We start from the raw sequence: 20,246 nt of genomic DNA on the forward strand, positions 1-20,246 counted from the left end.
GATGAACAAAGAGAGCAGCCTGTCCTCGGAGGGAGAAGGCAGCCTGACAGCCTCATCTGAGCTGCCTGGGACTCTGGGAGGAGAGATCTGGACTGGCCTAAATCTACTCCTCAGCTTCACTATTCTCTGTCTATTCTCTGTCTCCCTGCCTCCCCTCCCTCCCCTCTCACTGCCTGTCCTTCCCCCTCTATTCAGGCTACAGAGTTTATGCTCTCCTCGCAGCATGAGTAAGGGAGAGTGATAATAGAAAAAGGCAGTCTTGCAGCATCAGTACATTTACCCCACTCTCTATCTCCTCGCATCCAGGAGAGAGATAAGTTCTACATGTCCCGCATTGTGGTGTTAGAGCTTCTGCAGGCTCTCAAGTTCAAATCTCCCCTGCCTGACACAAACTTGTTACTGCTGGTCCAGGTAAAAAATACAGTTTTATACATTTAAGTTCGACACGAACCAAATACATGATGGTGTTCACTCCTAAACGCTCTACTAAAACCTGTGTTGTGGAATTTGCCAGTTCGTTTGTGCAGACATCGGTACACGGCTAGCAGAATCCACCATCATCCAAAAGCACATGATCTTGACGCTGCCGGGGGTAAGACTTTAGTTGCTTTCTGTTTAGATCGTATTAAAATCAGCCTCGTTAAACAGCAGGAAATAAAGACAGACCTCAGTGTGATTCCTCCTAAAGGATAAACTGTTTTTCTTCTCCACAGTGCACAACTGCAGCAATGGAGTGCATGAGGCAGTACATAAGTGAGCTCCTGGACTTCATTGCAGATATGCACACCCTAACTAAACTTAAAGTAAGTCTTGTTCTTCATGTGAGCGCATCACGTGCATAGTATCTGATCATATGTGTTTTCGACATTAAGCCTTGTGTGTGTTGTTCAGCAGTATCTTTCTCTTACTCTAAATCTGTTATTCAGAGCCATATGAAGGCTTGTTGTCAGCCGCTGCATGAGGACACTTTTGGGGGGAACCTGAAAGTGGGCTTGGCACAAGTCGCCGCCATGGAGATCAGCAAAGGCAATCACCGTGATAACAAAGCTGTTGTCCGTTATCTTCCCTGGCTTTATCATCCTCCATCCACCATGCAACAAGGGTAAGAATGACAACACCACCGACAAGTTTAGTAATTTTTCCATGGCTTAAAAGGCCAGTGCCCCTAAGTTACATACAGTGAAACATATTTTCTCATTTATCTCTGGTTGTATTCAAAACATCAAAGATAGTTTTGGCTTTATTTTCCTAGATTTTGAGATACCTGATTGGATGGAATTGGGTTTGTGGTGTTTACATAACAAATGTCCCCTGTTTTCTGAATAATTCACAGACCTTTCTGTGAACAATTTTCATTCGAACTACTTAAACTAGTCCTAGTGAAGGCTGTTGACAGTGTGTTGGTGCTTCTCATATACAAAAACATTGACAAATAAAATGAAAATCGTCTTAATGGCTAAACACAATACCACTAGAGAAAAGTGAGAATATGTTTTTATCAAATCATTTAGGTGAGTCTGCCTTTAAAAAATATAAGCTAAGACATTGTGTATAATCCTGAGCAATATGAGAATAGTATTTTTGAGAATACATTGTGAGCTGATCTGTTAAACTGAATTTTCTTTGCAGGCCAAAAGAATTCATCGAGTGTGTGTCCCACATCCGACAGCTGTCCTGGCTTCTTTTGGGCTCCTTGACACACTGTGCCCTGCACCAGGGCTCCACCTCCTGTATGCCCATCCCTCTAGATGCTGGCTCCCACATCGCGGATCATCTTATTGTCATCCTCATTGGCTTCCCAGAACAGTCCAAGGTCCGGCAGATACAAATCCCTTCTAATGATCCCGCCTAAGAGGTGTTAATATGATCTATAATCACTTCACTGGCCTTTCCTGTTTTGTTCTTGATGTCCCCAGACGTCGGTCCTGCACATGTGCTCTCTGTTCCACGCCTTCATGTTCGCCCAGCTGTGGACCATTTATTGTGAACAGGCAGCCGCTGCTCCATCCCTGCTGAACCAGAACCAGACAGAGTTTTCTTCCAGCGCCATCCTCACTGGCCTCGAGTTCTGGAGTCGGGTTACACCAAGCATCCTGCAGCTCATGGCCCACAATAAAGTGGTGAGTGCTCTGCCTTGTCCCTTTCCACCAAGCATCTAGCTAAGGTATAAGATAGGAACTTGAAATATGAAATGAGAAAATGAATTCTCTGTATATGAATTTGAACTTGGGCTATTTTCTCTCAGATGGTAGAGATGGTGTGTCTTCATGTCATTAGTCTGATGGAAGCCCTGCAGGAGTGCAACTCAACCATATTTGTCAAGGTTTGACATAAGTCAAGTATTTTTTTCCATATGAATAATATGTGATCACCTTAACAGCCTAACACGACTTCTCTGTGTTCATTTCTCTCTTTAGTTGATTCCTATGTGGCTACCCATGATTCAGTCAAACCTTAAGGTAAGGCCTTTAAAAAGCTTTCTGCCATTATTTATGCAGGTTAATATCATGCAAGTAAATATCCACTTATTATATGATTTCAAACTAAGATGTCCTTCCTTCGTTAGCATCTGTCTGCGGGGCTGCAGCTGCGTCTCCAGGCCATCCAGAATAGGGTGAACCACCAGTGTCTGCAGGGCCAGTCATCGGGAGCCCCTCCGTTTGCTCTGCGCAAATGGCTGCAGTGCACCCAGTTCAAGATGGCTCAGGTGGAGATCCAGTCATCTGAGGCTGCTTCACAGTTCTACCCCATGTGATCTACTTTCTGGTCACATCAGGGTCGTCTGTGTCCTTTGACCTGCATGCACCTGCAACGGGCTGAACTCACCGACCAAAAAAAAGGACTTTATGTAAATTGATGCTGTGTGGAATTCATTTGGACTGAATCATTCAGCACCTTTAGTATTAAACCTGAATATGTACAGTAAATCTATGCTATTTTAAAGTACTAGTACTGGAGATAATTAATTAGGTTTGGTAGACTTGTGTGGAATAATTGTATCAGGTGCCTGACTGTTGTATTCAACAGATTTTGAGTCAGTAGATGACTAAGAGAATTTCTATAGACCCATGTTAGTAATAGTGAGGGTCTGAAAGCAGATGTTTGTTGAACCTTAGATATGATCACTCTGTGACATTCAGACTCTTACTTTTTAAGTTGCTTGGTTGCAAGCTGGATAATAAAAGTATGAGTTTTTCTAAACGTTGAGACCACTGTCATTTCATATGAATCGCTGACCCCTTCAAAATTCAAATGTGACATTTACTGCTCTTTCATGTCCTGACTGATGTGGAAAATGTCCAGTTTACCATAATGCAGATGGCAGAGTGATAAAATCAGTTCTGTTTTTTTTTACCCCTCTGGACGAGAAACTGAACCTCAGGTGTCTCCGGGAAAATAACATGACATGCATTACCCAGCTCCCGTCTGAGATCCTTGTCAGACTGTCAGTCATGCTGCCTCTCGCCATCAGAGCCCAAATCGATCAGAGGCCAATCCGAGTTGCAGCAGCAGCTTTGTAACTCGATAAGGTGGAGCCAGACATTGGAGGTAAACAAGACTATTTCGGTTGTGCCCCCCTCCCCGCCCCAAAGTGGAAAGGCCCCCCCCCCCCCCCCCCCCCCCCCCCCACCTCCTTCTCCATCCCACCTCATTGGCAGCAGCGAAACAGATTGGCCCACGCATATACCAAGCAAACACAATTACCTTTGGCCTAATGTGGTTTGTTGTGATTAAGCATTGTTGTGAGGTCTAACCGCATTACCACGAAGCTCTTGTCTGAGAATAACAGATGACATGACAGCAGCGCTAGAAAGCCGAACAGCACATTAATCTTTGTTTTGATCTTCAATGCTGCAAGGATTTCATTATCAAGCTTTAAGATGAATGAAATCTGAGGATAGAAATGTATTCTGCAAGAAGAAATTGGTTCATTGGACAAAAATAAGCCAAATTTGATTTGCATACATACATATATATATATATATATTTTTTTTTTAATGTGTATATGTTTAAATATTTTTTAGTCAATGCATGTATAAGAGGACCCATGTTGAGAAGTGTGCGCCAAATGAGTCACTAGTATAATGATTCCACACAATGTGACTAATGAACACACACATACACAGTTACACTGACACACTCACACACACACTCTCTCTCCCCGGTGACCCCAACCTAGCTGAATCAGGCTGCAGTGCCCCTTCTTATCAACCTCTAGTCTTAGCTCATCAAAGAGCCCCTCTCCTGCTGTGTGCCTCTGTGTGCACAAGTGTGTATTAAAGTGATGCTGGATGCAGGTGTGTATGTGCATGTGTCCCTGCATGTGCATAGGTGTGTGTGTGTGTGTGTGTGTGTTTAATCAAGTCCCCCTTGCTCTGGGGTTGCATCTGTCAGCCACTGCCACCGTTGTGATCGTTTGAACTCGCAGCCCTTTTCGAAAGAACCTCTCTCATTAGCAGCAGCTTATGTAATCAGTGTCCCACAGGTATCCAGCACTTTCCCCGCCCCTGCCTGCCTGCCTGCTGCCTCCTGGAGGACCATATGGGAGAGCGCTGACCTGATGAGCAGGCAGCTGGAGGTACTGAGGGTAATTAACACTGACCAAAGGCCTCTCAGGCAGAGAGGGTGTGTGTGGGTCCTCAAAGATTGTGAAGGTCAACTTTGAAAGGACTGTGAGCTCTCATACACACACACACACACACATGCACACTCGTGCACCAGCACGATGTATCACCAGGTGTGTGAATTGGTAACATTCCTTGATTAAAGAGCAGGTTGAGAGAGGTAGTCCCACACTGGCGAGCAGATCAAAAATAACCAGTAGTTTTGTACAACCCAAATTTGATAGAATCTGTGTATCAGTGTCCTCTTCGCTCTATGGAAATACCTTGTGAGAGGCTTGTAAAGCTTGTTGAGACAGTGACAATCCCTGGTCCCCCCCGTCTAGTGCTGTCACTTTGCTTTTATTACAGTGAGATCCTCAGCGCCCTGGCTGGACAATGCATGAATGTTTAAATTGCTCAGAGTGTCCATTGGCATTACCATCAAGTGGGAAGGCAAAGTAGTCTATGGTCTCTCATTCGCATTATAATTCACTGACATTCCTCTTCAGTGCTCTTCTGCATCAGCTTGTATAGTACAGGTTTGTCCCCTTTGTTTGTTTCACATCATTGGCTACAGTTAATGTATTATGTGCAAATTAAAATAGAAATGGGAAAATGTCGATTTGATTTAATGTAACTATGCAGCCTCTTTCACAGAGGTGTTTTTGATCGATTTGTTTCTTTTAACTCCCTTTAAAATCCTAATTTTGTTATAGCAACTTGTGTTCTTGCTTTAGCTGCAGAAATCCTTCACACTCTCACAAGCATGCTTTTTTTTTTGTGACATTATTACTGATCGAGCCCAGAGCTAGCACAATATGTGACCTATAAGATGTGTTGTTTGCATCATTAAGCCCCATGGAGTGGAATACGCTTGATAATCGCAGTTCATTAAAGATGCACTGTGTGAGACAGACTGAGAACATGTCTTCCACTGCAGGGGGCCCAGGAGACACGGCCAGCCCGGCTCTGCCCAAGACATGAACGGCACAACACAGCACAGTGCAGACAGGATGGGCACAGGCTAAATATAACAGTCTCACTTTTATCACCTTTGTCACATATGGGCCAGCTTGTCTGCTCTCACATAACAACAGATGTACATCTGCATACACAGTACATCTCTTTAAATACAATAGACTGTAGGTCTGTTATTATGTACAGTTTTATTTACAACTGAAAAACTCAGCAATGAAATCAACTTATGCACATCTTTCTATCTGTTTGGTATAATGCATAAATTGTGTATGTACTATTGATTGCCATATATACATTAATGGCTTGCTCCATCAACATGACAACATTGACATAATTCTAAATGGTAGCACATTGTTTAAGTTTTACTATGTATAAACATGTTCTGTTACACTGTACATGAATTAACAGTCCAGAAGGCAGATATTTAAATATCAATATTTACATTCATGCATCCATCATTTCTCTCATATAGGTACATGGAGGGGTATACTGGTAGCTAATACCTGTGCATGTTTAGATGCAAGCATGTGTTTTTCCAAATTTCCACAGTTTAGCCAATATCTATACTTAACCGACAGCCACAGAGTACAGCCCACTCTCACTGAGTACACTCATCTGCATGCACACTCACAGACAGACAGACAGACAGACACACACTCAAACACACACACACACACACACACACTCAAACACACACGCACACACACATGCATGCACGCACAGACACACAGATTTAATGTAAAAAAAAAAAAAAAAGAAGCACAGCAGTGTTGAGTGATGCTCCAGTTCAGCTTAGTTGTGTTTTTCCAGCGGGGATGTGGAGGATGCCTGTGACAGCACTGAGTCACACACATCCCTGCTGAGGCCATCCTCTGTGCAACCTGATCTCTGGCTATTGGCTAAGTCTCCTGTCTCTCACCAGTCACAAGGTCAGCCGTGGGCTCATGTCCCCTGTTTCTATAGCGATGGGCTAAGCCTTTCTTGACAGATAGAAAAAATGAAGATTGTCGAATCCAATCCACGCAACACAGCTGAAGGCATCTAGCTGACCCCAAGACTCTGTAACAACATTTAACCAGATGAACCTGTGATAGCACATTTTACTTGTTGAGGGGAGGGGGCTTGCATGGAGTTGACAAATCAAAAATGGGGAGTGGCATATGATGCAGCACAGAAATAATGTTTGGAAAACACACACTCACATAGCACATCATAAAGACCCCTCACGTTTTAGCTGAAGTCTCAGGGAAACAGAGAAAAGCATATCAAACACCCAGAGACAAAACAACTGATACCAAAACTCTTTGCAGAGCAAGCGTATTTTCTGCATCAGTGTCTCAACAAACTGACAGCAGGCTTAAAGCATTGGAGCATCACAAATGAATTATATGGTCTATAAATTATTCACTTAAAAAACAGAGCTATCAAGAAATAAAATGGATTCATCAAGATGTTCAAGATTTTTCAAGATGTGAGTAACTTACACGACAGTTTTTTTTTTCTTTTAAGTAGAAAAATAAATTCAAAAGGTAGATAAGTAAATAAATAGAGCAAATAAATAGATGAATGACCGAAGTATATTACATTTAGCCTAAGTCTTCAGTGGCATTTTTGGCATGGTAAAATAACCAAAACGTCCCATGTTGATGTCGCTGCTCCTCCTTTTTTTTTTCAAATATGGATTTCTTTAAATTGCATAGTCAGATGAATCCGCATCTCAGAGCCAGGGCCGACACTAACATCATGCCTCTCACAAAGCATCTGTCTCAAAAATGGAGAACAAAAGATGGACCGTGTGAGGATTGGAATATAAAAAATGTTGCATTCTCTGTAAAAACTGCATGCACGTTATTTATTGTGTGTGAGGGGTTGTCCTGCACATGGGACCGCAGGGCTGCTGTATTGTCTTGTTCCATTGCAGATGTCAACAGTGTGTGAGGTCTGGATCTGCGGCAGACTGGCAGACAGTCCCTCTCCAGCCAGCAGCCAACCAGCCTGTCAGCAACACTTGCTGTTACTAAGAGCATAATGTTCAGCCTGCTGTGCCACTTTTGACACCATGGGGGTTTGTGGATCTTTCTCTTTGTCCTTTCTGCCTTGATTTTTTTTTCCTTCCATCTTTTACAGCTCTTCTTGAGCTGAATGGTGTCTTCAGTCCGGGCAACATGCCAAGCAAAGAGGGAAGGTTTACCTATTTGAAAACCTCGGGGGTTGAAAAAACCCTGTTGCATTCTGGGAGAGAGGGGATTGTTGTACTCGGGATAAGGTGAGAGACGTTAACAGTGATGTCACTTCCTGCGTCTCCCAGGAGACAGTCTATACCACAGTGTTGTTCGTACCCATGGCCTTCTTGTTACGGATGCTCATGGCATATTCCCCACGACTCGTCCCGTTCTCTTCTTTTCGTAGTGGTTTCCTGTGAATAAACATTTTCATAACGTGAGGATAAATTCCTTGTCAAGAGAGATTTGACGTTATATTCACCCTCAGCTAAAGGCCACGTCATTTGACAGAGTTTCTGGACTGTTAACCTTTAGGCTGATTTGATTTCTCAGGCTGCTCTGGGTGGATACGCTGGTCTCAGCGATCCTTTCTAATAAGCTCAATGTTCAAAGGTCACTTTTGGAAGGAAACAGGAGGGAAGGATGCATTGCAACACATGGGATAAGGCAATTACCTACTCTGACTGGTAGATGCAATCTTCCTGCTAAGTAACGAGTATGTGTGCGGCTGTCAAAACAACTTGGGAATAACATCGATACATAACCTCTTGTGAAATTTCCTCTCAACACTGGTTGCGCTGTAATACCTTGTCCTTTCTGTGAGTATGTTCTGGTGCAAAATAAAGCTGCAACACATGATCCCCTTGCTGCTACTGGCCTGTGAAGAGCAGTATCATTCAATGCCGCCCTTTTCATGCACTCCTCTGTGCCTTTGTGGTTATTATATTTGTCCAGTGTACTGTGGCTTCTGCACCGACCCCCTCAGCTGCTCTCCCCTGCTCGGGCTTATGTAACTCAGAGACAGATCTGAATACAGTTAGTACAGTCATTGTCCCACTCAGCGCTGTACAGTGCCTTCACTGGCACAGAGGACCCTTGAGCGACATCTTAGCTCACTGTCTCCTCTCCTCTCCACTGAAAGCCCCGGCTGACCACTCCAACTTTGACGAACAGTCATTCTCAGTCCAGTCCGGCACAAATCGTTTTGATTTGTCGGACATTGTGCAGAGCGGGAATCCTTAAAGGGTGAAATGAGCTCATTTCTCAGTGACACAATGCAAACCAACATAACAGCTCTACAAGAAAAAAACAACATTTATTTATGATGTTTATTATGTTTAGTGTTTGTTGATACTGTGTCAGAGAAGTGACGCAAAAATATCGAATTACTTTTTCAAACGGAGAATGTAATTTTTTGAAAGACTCAGGGGGTTTTGCTGCCACAGCCTTTTGGTTACCCAGTAGGTGACGTTACTGTGTTAGGTAACCAGCTTCAGGACTCTTCTCTACTTGTGTTATTAAACACTACATTTTAGGATATTAGTATCTCTTAATCACCACTTGTGTTTAGCTTTCAGGCAGCATTTTGTGGTGTTTTTGCACAATATTACATCATATTCTTTCTGTTACGGTTCAATGGTGTTTTTGTTATTTTCTCCACGGACTCAAAACTTACCATGGATTTGAATCAACACCTTTGACAAGATCTTAGTAAAAACTGAACATTGTGAGCTTCACAGTTGTAGCATGTTTTTGTATGTCTACATTACTGTTTATGTTGCTGTGCTCTCACATGTACTTGCACAGAATCATAATCAATTTGAGACTAAAATAGAATCGAAAAGCTGATTAAAATTTCATCAGATGCAGGTATTAACTGTAATATTTCTTGTTGGTGTGCCAGTCTACTAAATGTTCAATCAGGAATTTTTCATGCATATGCGCCCTCTATTTATTCATAATTCCTGTGCTGTCAACTCAATTTGTCAGCTCTCTTTTTTCTTGCTTGATCCCATGCACCTTTGCCAGTCTGATTTTGCCACACCTGTGAAACATCCATCTTGTTGCTGTCAGGTTTTAAACCTGTTCCAGTCTCAGCTGTTTTCAGCTGTCATTTCAGTGCTGTGCATCACCTCTGTCCCCACCTCCTGTGTTCATCAGAGCTCCTCAGAAATCCTGCTCAGCTTGATCCCATCCAGTTTTTCAGTTGAAGATACATAGCATTCATCTGTCACCAAAGTCACTCTCGGGATGTTTACCCGTCTTGAAAGGGTTTCGCCTCAATCACAGCGGGGTGTAAATAACAAACACTCCAGGTATGCCTCCCCTCTTAGCTTTAACCATAGCGACATGGCTCTAGGAATGGCAGTTTCAGTCTGTCGATCAGCCCACCACTTTGGTCCAGACTAAAATATATTATATAACAGCTATTACATGGCTTCCCATTTTATACAGACATTCATGTTCCCTAGAGGACAAATCCTACCGACTTTGATGGTCCCCGGACTTTTCCACTAGCACCACCATTAAGTGCACATTTGTGGTTTTGACTGAAATGCCTCAACAACTATTGGATGGATTGCCATAAAATTTTGAACAGACATTAACGTCTCCCTCGGGATGAACTGTAATAAATCTGGTTATCCCTTGACTCTTCATTGAGTGCCATCATCAAGTCAACATTTAAGGTTGTACCTGCAAAACAAATAACTTTTAGTGCTAACTGGCAAATGTTTGCATGCTCTCATGCTAATTTAAAATAATGAACATGGTAAACATTACACCTGCTTAACATCAGCATCTTAGCATTGTTATTGTGAGCATGTTAGCATGCCGCAGAGCTGCTAGCGTGACTGTAGACTCTTAAAAACAAAAAGTTACATTAACTTTAACTATGTTATATTAACTTACATTAATATTAACACTTCACTTTTAACTGAAGCATAACACTATATATTGAGCTTTCTTTCGCATTGTATAGTCTCGGATTGATTATAATATTTGTGCTCATATTGTGGAGTGTCATGTAATGAGCAAGATGATTTCCAATAACTGTTGCCCAAAATAAATGTCAAGCTTTTTAGTTTAGTGTTTCTAGGGGTTGTTGGAGGTGATGTGAGTTCATGGCTCTAGAAAAAAAAGTTCTAAACAAAACACGAGGCTGTGACTAAGACTTCCTGTGGGACTGTCAGCTGGAGGGGGTCGTAAGGCTCAGGACACCTGGGGATACAGGCAGGCCATGTAGGACAGATGCTGCTTGCTGTGTCCCTGTGGGACCTGGGGAAAGCCTGAGAAGGGGAACTGTCCAGCCCCAGGGTGGAAACACATTCTGCTGCAGGGGGGGTGATTGGCTGATGCAGCTGCAGCTAGGGGAGTTGGGATATACCAAAGTTTTCTCTAAGGGACAGATGGCATTGTTTATAGGCAGTCTGGGAATTCTTCTACTCGGAACAGAGAGTCAGAGAGGTCTACATTCGTTTCACATTATGCAACGTCCCTGCAGTTCACTAATGGTTTTAATTTTGAATATTTTTGTCAGGTCATATGATCTACAGACTACTGAAAGATGCTTCAGCCATGTGTATTTCTCCAAGGATGTAATCTCCGGTCAGACTGACCATGTCGCTTTGGGGCCACCATACAGGGCAGAGCACTGGGGCCTCAAACCGACCTCTACCCAGGCCTTCAATAATAGATGCCATGCTGTTGACACATGGCAGGTGGCAACACAACACTTCACAGGTTAGATGAATATTTCATATCAAAGCTGTGCAATCACAGCGCACATTCCTGTTTGAAGTTTGGGGAATGGATCATGGTGAAATTGGGACATGTGTTGAGCTGTTTACAATCACTCCAGCCATCTGGAAATTAGAGTAACATGCTATGGTTCAAAGAAAAAGTATTAAAAAACAGACTGTAAAAATCTGTCACCCGTTTTGATGGTGCCGGTACAGTAATTTTGAAAATAAAACAGAGGAAATTAATAATGTATCAGTAAATATTGGATTGTAAACCATTTCGCCTGACAAGTATGTCCCTTTTTTATTGTATCTCTGGTTGAGTATTTTGGATACAGTGTATTGCCCTTGGATAGAACTGGCTGTGATGTATTATCCGTCTTTCGACAAGCCTCCCAGAGCGGGAAGTGATTGGGAAAAGCATGGAACTTCATTAGTCAGTTGGTTGGAGTTTTGTTTGTTTTGGCTTCTTGGATGGCTGACAGCCTGGACTGCAGCATCATGTCTTTTGCTTCGGATGGCACAGCAACACTGAAACACAGCATGTGTCTGAATCCTCTTCTCTAAGCTTGCTCACACCAAGCCTCCCGGGTGGTGTGGACTCTGAATAGAATTGTGTGGAAGTGTTTTTTCTTTCCAGCCCCCTTTGCTTCTGACAGATGACTGGCAGACAAAGATTATAAAAAATAACAAAAGGCCAGGAGGGCTGGGACCTGCAGAGCTAGCCCCTCTGCTGTCTGTGGTGCTCAGGCCTTGGCCCTTGGCCAGCTGATTTTCATTGGGAAAGCCCGCAGCACTGAGGGGCTGGAAGGGCTATATATAACTGGCTGTGTTTTTCTCACTGACAAACCCTCTCTCACATTGTTATTGACTAAGACGCTCAATTACTGCCTTTGCTTGCTTTGGTAGACAACATTTTATCTGTCCTTTTCGCTGAGTTGTTTCCTCTCCCTTCCTCTCAGTAACGATGGATGATTAGAGTATCCATGGCAAATGTTAAAGGAATCGCATTTTTCCCTGGATTGCTCTCCTATTGGCTGGTGACTAATGAATGTGTAATGAGGCCAGTCTGGGTGGACCTGTGTATTTTTCCCTTCTCCTTCAGAGTGGAGGGCAGCTTGGCGTGGCACAAAGTCTGCAGTCTAGAGCCCACAGAGCTTCAGGACACGACCCGCTTGCATGTATAAAAGATGTGGCCTGTGACTGAATGACTGCGCAAATTAATTCATAAATAATGACTTGGGTTTGGGGCTAGAGCCCGTATTGCAACAACGCTTTCCTACCACTGCTGCATTAAAAAAGGTGCCCCTTGGCTACACAGGGGGCTGGAGAATTGCCATAATGAATTCCTGAGCCAACTACCCATTACTTCCGCTGCCTGACTTTGCCTATTTGTTGTTTAAAGAAAGGAGAAATAGAGTTCTGCTGAGGAAAGCCATATCTGGCATGCACGCTTAATACAGTCACATAAATATAATAAGGTATGACACAAAATCTATTTAAATACACATAAATAAAACATAGAAGTAGCTCCCTAATTTAACACACACAACTGTGGCTCTTCTCACATGAATGTGTGAGAGTCAATGTTTATGCCATATTTTATAGAGTGTGTAAATATGCCAAGATGATGTATGTATGTATGTAAAGATGTTGTGTGTATATGGGTGGGTGCACACTAGTATCCACTGCATGCCTCTCTGTGCATGTGCAGTGCTTTGCACACTGTGGATGTGTGTGTGTGTGTGTGTGTGTGTGTGTGTATGTGTATGTTAAATGTCTGGGAACATTAACGTGGATGTCAGAGTGCATGTGTGACACCGTGCTGCCTGAATGTCACACAAAGAATTGGGTCTGGGTTGTGCTGCAGGCTAAAACCTCACGCAGCCTTTTCTCTAATAAGCCAAATGGGGGGAAACAGTTCCCGCTGCAACAGCAGTGTCTTGGGATTCCTCCGCTCGCATCGTGCTTTCGTGGTCATGAATCCAGCTGCCATTCTAGGAAGCTTTAGACACTTATGTAAATTAAAATCAACAGTATCGTAAAGACTGGTCATCATGCACCTCAATAAATTAATTTAGAATATAGGATGTTTCTGTGTGACTCACTGTCGTGGATCTTCCTCTGTGACATTTACAACCCATTCCATTATCTAACCTCTGACCTGAGTGTGACCCAGCAGGTTGATGACGGGGTCATTGTAGCCTCTTGCGTCACTCTAACATAAAGCCAGGAGAGATAGCACAATCTCCCATGGGCCACATTACACAAGATATGTTGAGTAACCTGCCCGTGACAGTTCCTATTTCCTATTTGTCATCACTTTGAAATATTTCGGAGCTGCGTGGGAGTGAGATCTAACTGAAATACTACAAGAAAAAAGAGAAATCCAACCTCTTGATGGCCTTGTAGCAGATGATGATGGCTGAGAGGAGGAAGACCACTGAGGCACAGCCCACTGTTCCAAGCACTATAATGTCCATCTCCATCCACCAGGGCCTCAATAAGGGCACCATGGGCTCTGCCACTTAGAAAGAGAGAGAAGAGGCGGCAGGAGGATAGAGATTTGGATACAGAAGCAGAGAGTGAACAGAATGTATTTAGCTGAATAAATCAGAAAAAACAGCTCAACATCCAAAAACATTTACTGTGATTACAATGCCGATCACTTCAGCCACAACATTGATTTTAGCATTGTTATTAAACCCCTTAGTGATTGTATTATACAACACGATAACAGAGCAGCATGGAGGCGATTCTCTTCCCTTGCTCTCTGAGTTGGGAAGTAGCTGTGTCCTCGCCTGTTCTGTAGGTCTTAGGTTCAACGTTCAAAGATATCCAACCCGACACCATGAATCATTTAAGGTCCCGTCAGCCTTCCTTACACCAGCACTCTTGTTCACACCAATTACTGTTGCAGGAACCTCCTGCTCTTTCCACATTAGATCTGTGGTGCAAGACCACTCACCAGGAATATAACATTATGTGCATCAGCAAATTCATGGCCGTAATGCAGAACTTGTCTCTTCTCTTTCTGCAGTGTTTGATGCTCCCCCGCGTCTATAAATCAGTTTAGTCATGTGCACATCAATCTACCTATCTATGAATGCGGGTTTGTTCCAGTGTCATGCTCATGAGGAAATACACTGTGCTGTTTATGCAATAGCAAACTCCTAACTCCTGCATGTGGTGTTATTTTTGTTATGAATGAGAGAAAGGGTTTACACCATGGCAACAAATACTCCTAAGTAACGCTTTAGACTATTTTCCAACACAGCACATTTCTACAGGACAAATAACAAGGCACGGCTCTTCCCGGTGCAGCACACCACATCATAAGTCACTATGAATTTAAAAGCTCCCCTCAGCCAAACTTCCATTTTAATCCTGCATTTTGTCAAAGGCAGTAGGATTTAATTCAGTCAGTGGTAAGGATCTACTTCATTGTGATAAAGCACACTCCTTTGAAGGGACTTCGGAAACCATTTTTAGCACACAGACGCTGACTTTCAGTGCCAATTTCTCTATTTTCTTTTAGACTTTTAGCAGATAGATAAGATCTCAGCCATTGTCCCAGATTTTTAGCTATGCATATTCATTGCATTTTTAAAGACTACAGTTTAAAGCAAAAATTTCAGCTCTAACCATTCTGCAAATTGGGCTACTGAAGCAAATATCAAGATAATTATGTGCCTGTATGGATTAAATTGAAAACTGAGAGAAAAAAAAACTCCCTTTAAGTGAATTATTCATGGTGTCTCCACCCTCTGCAAACATTTCTGTGTAGAGTTAAAAAGGAATAGAAATCGGCCTACTGGTGTTTGTGGAGGCACAGAACCCTTGTGAGCTCATAATTACACTCATGCATTGGCCGTAATTGGACATTCAACCCCCCCCCCCCCCCCACACCTTCGTTTACAGTCAGATGGTCTGGGCAGCATTTATGCAGTGACCTTGACAACAATCACAGAAGGGTCTCTAACTCTTGATTCATAGGTAGCTCACATGGTGAGTCAGGGGAAAAAGGAGGTCCCTGTAAATTGACCAGACAGAAAAAAAAATCATTGGAACTGATTGATTAAAACCTTTCCTCTGCTGTCTGCTGAGACTTTGATGATTAAGTACTCCTCCCTACTCATAATATTAAGGGCTCAGGGTGAGTGATTCTAAAGAGTCACAGTAATAGCTCAGAATGGCTGCATCATCAGCAACGCCTGTCCCATATTTCAGTGCACTGTTCATTAAGATGCTTGAGACAACATACAAATCATATCAACTTTCAGCGAGAAGGCTGGTAAAATATGTTTGCCTATCTGTCAGGGGATTTACCATCTCAGAGTGGGACGAAAGAGGGAGTGTCAGGGGAAAAACTGCCGCAACAGGCTCTGGATTCACACAGATATACACGCTTGTTGTGTACAAGGACTACCACACACAACAACACACCCTTATTACCGGCAGCTCCACTTCAAAACGAAGCTGGAACTACTGGGCTGCTTCATTAGCCCCTTATCTCTGACAAATTAAAGCTAATTTAATTAACTCATCTGTGTTTTAATCAGGGGTCCTCCGGGGGAAACCCTACCACTGAGCCACTGAGCTTGGCAGCCCAGCAGGCACGGATTTCACAGGCAGCTGGGTACTCCCCAAGGTCAGACCCGGCATAAATTAGTCCTGTGTTCAGCTGTCAACATCCTGCTGGCTCTATCACATGCACAGATGCACACGTGCAAAACTGCACCCATGCACGGGCACTCGCACACTAAATCTCAAGGGGTTGATGGTACGTTTTTTTCCTCCTGTGCATAAAAGAAAACACTTCACGTCAAAACTGTTTCTTCAGACTAGCCAGTTGCTTGACACCTGCGTCTGGCTAGGAATGACATCCAACTGTGGGGTGAGAGCAGACAGAGTGAGACAGACAGAGTTGGAGCGAGACAGGTGTGAAACCTGGGAGTGTGACCTGCGAGTCATTACCTGTGGTGCCCAGTAGCCGCGGGGGAGGCGGTGGAGGCGGCGGAGGAGGAAGTGGGGGGTATCGTCTACAGTGGCATGCCAGCTGGCACTGTTCACTAACTTTCTCCGCCACAGTCCGTGAGCATGACCTCTGGAGCTCTCCCTTATGGTGAAGGAGAGAGAGAAGAGAGATACATTGAAATGACTGAAGTACCATCAGCACAACACTGTGCAGCACAAATGGAGACTCTTGAACACTCAGCAGCCTCTTAGTTAGCGGCACTGTGGGCATCCTCTCAGCATTCTTTTCATATCACAGCTCCAGTGTTGTTGTCACCGGAGCTGCTGTGTGTATGTAGTACATGCAGAATAGTATCACGTCTATGGCTGCAGCCTGCTCCCTGTAAGAAACCACCCACCAACAGAGTGGGCAGCAGGCTGCCCCGAGGAGTGTGCGTGGGTGGACTTGGAAACTCAAGCAGATCACATTACACATGAACCCTGGCAACACTGTGTGCGTGTGAACAACATCTCACCACTATCTGTAGGCAGCAGCACAGGGCAGAGGTTAGAATACTCATCACTAACATATGCCTGCTGCAGGGATCCTGGTGGGATAACTGAATATTGTTATCATAAAAACACAGTTGGCTACTCCATGTTCCCATCACAAGAGAGCTGAGTGTCTGTGTGTGGATGTGAGCACTTATCTCTCATGCCTTGCTGGAAACTCTACATATGCATGTCTGTCAGTATTTCCTAAAGACATGTGTGCCCTGCACTGGCGACCTGTAATACACATGAGCAAGGCATTACATATTAATGTGCACATAAGTTACTTGCAAAAGAAAAATCGGCTCCACAGTCCATCAGTAAATCAAACTCCAGTTACATTAGTGTAACCTCTTCTCATGCGTAAACTGACAAGTGGCGCGCCTGAACATGATCCTTACCTGGCATGAGAGTAAAAACAGTGAGAGAAGGCAATGACCGAAGAAAAAAGGCCAAAAACTTAAAGTAAATGGCATTAGATCTTGGACCAGCATTCCTCTTGCGCTGTTCTCGAAGATACTAGGCAGCGTTTCCAACAAATGAATGCAGTATACATAGGCTTTAAGTGTTTGGGAAATAACCATCCACCCTGTCCAGTTCAGCGGCGATATCTGTGACAGGCGTCTCCAGAAATAGTTTATGCCACAATCATTTTCCTCTTGAAATCCCGTTGTCGATAGCATAGGACAGGCGAGCCGGTGGAATGAGTAGCAAATCTCGATAATTCACATCTCGAAAGTAGTTTTTTTTCTTACTGGCACTCAGATAGCGACCTGAATCACGCCGCTACTCCGTGCAATGTGAGGGCGGTAGATGGCCCGTACCTTACATCCCTCCTCGGCTGCGAGCATGAGTGCAAAATGAGCCACTCAAGCCATCGAAGTTGAAGAAAAAAAAAAAGAAAAAAAAAGGAGAAACGAACAGAGAGAGAGAGATCCTCAGGAATATCGTGCGGTAGGATTCCTCACAATGGGATCACACATCCCCTCAACTTATCTAGGCTGAATACTGTATGGGCGAGTCCGGAGGGCAGAGCCGAGGGTTAAACTGATGCATCCCCCTCTGTGCCAAAATACAGCGGGCTGTTTTATACGGGAGCATCACCACCGCGCACTTGATGCAGCGCTCACATCAGCTCATCCTGACAGCGTGTGCTCAAACAAATTCACCCTCCGCTTCTCAAAAAGTCCCCCCCCCCCCCTTTCCAAAAAAATAAATAAATAAAAACCACACAGGGGGCGAAAGGGATATGGTTATGAAGGCGTCCCTAATGATGTCAGCCGGGCTTTGTTTGTTTTTGTTTTTTATTTTTGTTTGCTTGTTTATATTGTTGCTTTATTTATATAGTGGGTCCAAGCAGAAAGTATAGCCCACGATGCGTGGAGGCGAGTCCGTAAGGATGACGCGTACTGGACCGAGTTGAAGTCGAGTGGAGAGAGAGAGAGAGAGAGAGAGAGAGAGAGAGAGAGAGAGAGAGAGTGAGAGTGCAAGACGCCTACCGACTGAAAACATTGCCATACCCATGTTTGATGTGCTGTGTGCCTGCTAGAACACTCTGTGGTCCAATGTCCCAAAGTAGGCTGAGATAAACAATACTGATGTAACCTGGCATTTACTGCTAATGCTCAACAACAAAGACGTGTATAAGATATTTATGAGCCATTTATTTTTAAACCTAAACTTCATTTTTTATTTTTGCCACGCTACCTTTGGCACCATGTTGATGTGGTTTATAAGAGGAGGATGCTGTGGGCCAGAGTGCAAAGAATCAGACTGCTATGGGTAGTTTTTAAGAGCAGAGTTGCATAATATTGTTGGTGGTCTTCACTGGGCACAGTTATGAAATTACCCCACAGCTCACAGCCATGTAGATGGTACTAGAGAGCCAACGTGACATCCACAGTTACTAAAACAGTTGACTGACTGGGAATAAAACCTTAGTGCTTATCTTTCCGTCATTGATAACTACTGAGGCAGACACAGAAGAATATTTTCTTTGGATCTGTACTGAGTTCTTATTTGATGACACCACCACGTTTATAAAAAATACAACTACATACTAGTAGACTACTAACAATGAGTAACTTAATCAATCAAGTGACTATTCAATTGATAATCTGAGTAATTTTATAAGAAGAAAATACAAGCTATAGCGAATCCTCACAACCTCTCAGATTGAATATATTTTGGTTCTGGACTCTTGACTGGACAAAACAAGACATTTGGACTTTGGCCTTTTGACAAATGTGATGGGCATTTTTTGCCATTTTATAGGCCAAATGATTACCTTGTTTATTGAGAAAGTAACCCCCCAGTTTAATTATGAAAACATGATTTGAATCATTTCCCCCTCTGTAACATCTACAGGGATGCAAAGGCACTTAAACAGTGGGTTACGCTTGAACCTGAGATGTCTGAAACTGGCTGCACAGCCTGTTTGCTTCTTCGTGTTTCATAAATCCACAATCATTTGTTGTACCCGTATGACTTATCCTCTGTTTGAAAGTATTGCTTGTGGTTGAAATAAACAGAAGTGACAGCCAATTGTGTCACAGCCTGCTTATTCCAAATAACACAAACAGCATCTAAGCCAACTATTCAAACAATTTTGGATTAAGATCAATGGATTCAGCATCTAGCCCAACAGCCTTTTGTTGCAGCTGAGCATTTATCACATCTCTTGCCTATCAAAAAGCTCTTCACAGGCAGTAATGGGGTGAGCTCATGCACAAGAGCTGTGGATGACTTTTAGAGTGGAAAATCCACAGCTGCTGTTAAACTGCATTTGCACATACAGTGCAATGCAGATATTTTGGGGAGTTTTTGAGGTATACAACAAGCCTGGGTTTGGCGTGTAGTGTGCCCAGCGGTTCAGCTCGTCCATCCTCTCCTACAGTCTGTCCCGGTATTGATTATCTGACAAGAGAAAAGCACTACATCCTCCTGGTTCCTTCCTGCAGCCTCACCTCATTCCAACAACCAGCAATCTGCCACAACATACATCACGACCCTTTTAAACTCAGATAAGGAAAGCTCTTAATAAAATTACTGTGTTCTTTCAGTGTCATTATTCTTGCCAAGAGCAATCATCAGCATCTCTGCAAACAAACAGAGCCTCAAAATGTAACGTGCATCACACAAAAAGAGATTTAAAAACCTGTCAAGTAAGGAATATTAACGTTCAGAGCAAATTAACTCAGCTGCATCTGTCTTTATCTCTATTTCTCCTTGATTGTAACAGTCCAGTTGGGTTTTATCACAGTGGAAGTAGATTGCCATCTAGTGGGAAATAGTGGCAACACATGACATACGTTGTTCCATGTTAATGTATTATAGATAATTGGAGAAAATGTTGTTTTAAGTCCAGAGAACTGTCCTGGTGCACGTCTTCCTCTACTAGCAGAAGTTTGTGT

General features: G+C 43.3%; 2 protein-coding genes across 13 annotated transcripts in view; one reads left to right on the forward strand and one right to left on the reverse strand.

The window, feature by feature from the left end:
* The window catches only part of LOC130180168 (protein unc-79 homolog), a 34,648-nt gene extending 31,447 nt beyond the window's left edge, over positions 1 to 3,201 (forward strand). For 9 of the 10 annotated variants that reach the window (XM_056393571.1, XM_056393574.1, XM_056393572.1 and 6 more), the window contains 9 exons: positions 307 to 411; positions 515 to 592; positions 714 to 803; positions 927 to 1,102; positions 1,630 to 1,813; positions 1,917 to 2,120; positions 2,246 to 2,323; positions 2,418 to 2,459; positions 2,567 to 3,201. In XM_056393571.1, the coding sequence (XP_056249546.1) occupies positions 307 to 411; positions 515 to 592; positions 714 to 803; positions 927 to 1,102; positions 1,630 to 1,813; positions 1,917 to 2,120; positions 2,246 to 2,323; positions 2,418 to 2,459; positions 2,567 to 2,755 (1,146 nt within the window). In that variant the 3' untranslated portion in view covers positions 2,756 to 3,201. Of the gene's footprint in view, positions 1 to 195; positions 412 to 514; positions 593 to 713; positions 804 to 926; positions 1,103 to 1,629; positions 1,814 to 1,916; positions 2,121 to 2,245; positions 2,324 to 2,417; positions 2,460 to 2,566 lie in introns of those variants that run through there. The other variant, XM_056393581.1, reaches the window with a different exon arrangement.
* Positions 3,202 to 5,751: 2,550 nt separating this feature from the next.
* Positions 5,752 to 18,068, reverse strand: prima1 (proline rich membrane anchor 1). Of its 3 annotated transcripts, none has more exons than XM_056394458.1 (4): positions 17,235 to 18,068; positions 16,303 to 16,444; positions 13,720 to 13,846; positions 5,752 to 7,998 (listed from the first exon to the last, which is right to left on the reverse strand). In XM_056394458.1, exons 1-4 carry the CDS (start codon positions 17,514 to 17,516, stop codon positions 7,899 to 7,901), a joined length of 651 nt encoding a protein of 216 aa, XP_056250433.1. In that variant the 5' UTR covers positions 17,517 to 18,068; the 3' UTR covers positions 5,752 to 7,898. The 3 variants fall into 3 exon arrangements, with proteins under 3 accessions (XP_056250433.1, XP_056250432.1, XP_056250434.1); XM_056394457.1 differs by having other exon boundaries at positions 13,720 to 13,852; positions 17,235 to 18,030; XM_056394459.1 differs by lacking the exon at positions 17,235 to 18,068 and adding an exon at positions 16,818 to 16,999 and having other exon boundaries at positions 13,720 to 13,852.
* Positions 18,069 to 20,246: the final 2,178 nt, after the last annotated feature.

Source organism: Seriola aureovittata, chromosome 13 (assembly GCF_021018895.1).
Source record: "Seriola aureovittata isolate HTS-2021-v1 ecotype China chromosome 13, ASM2101889v1, whole genome shotgun sequence".
Taxonomy (NCBI): domain Eukaryota; kingdom Metazoa; phylum Chordata; class Actinopteri; order Carangiformes; family Carangidae; genus Seriola; species Seriola aureovittata.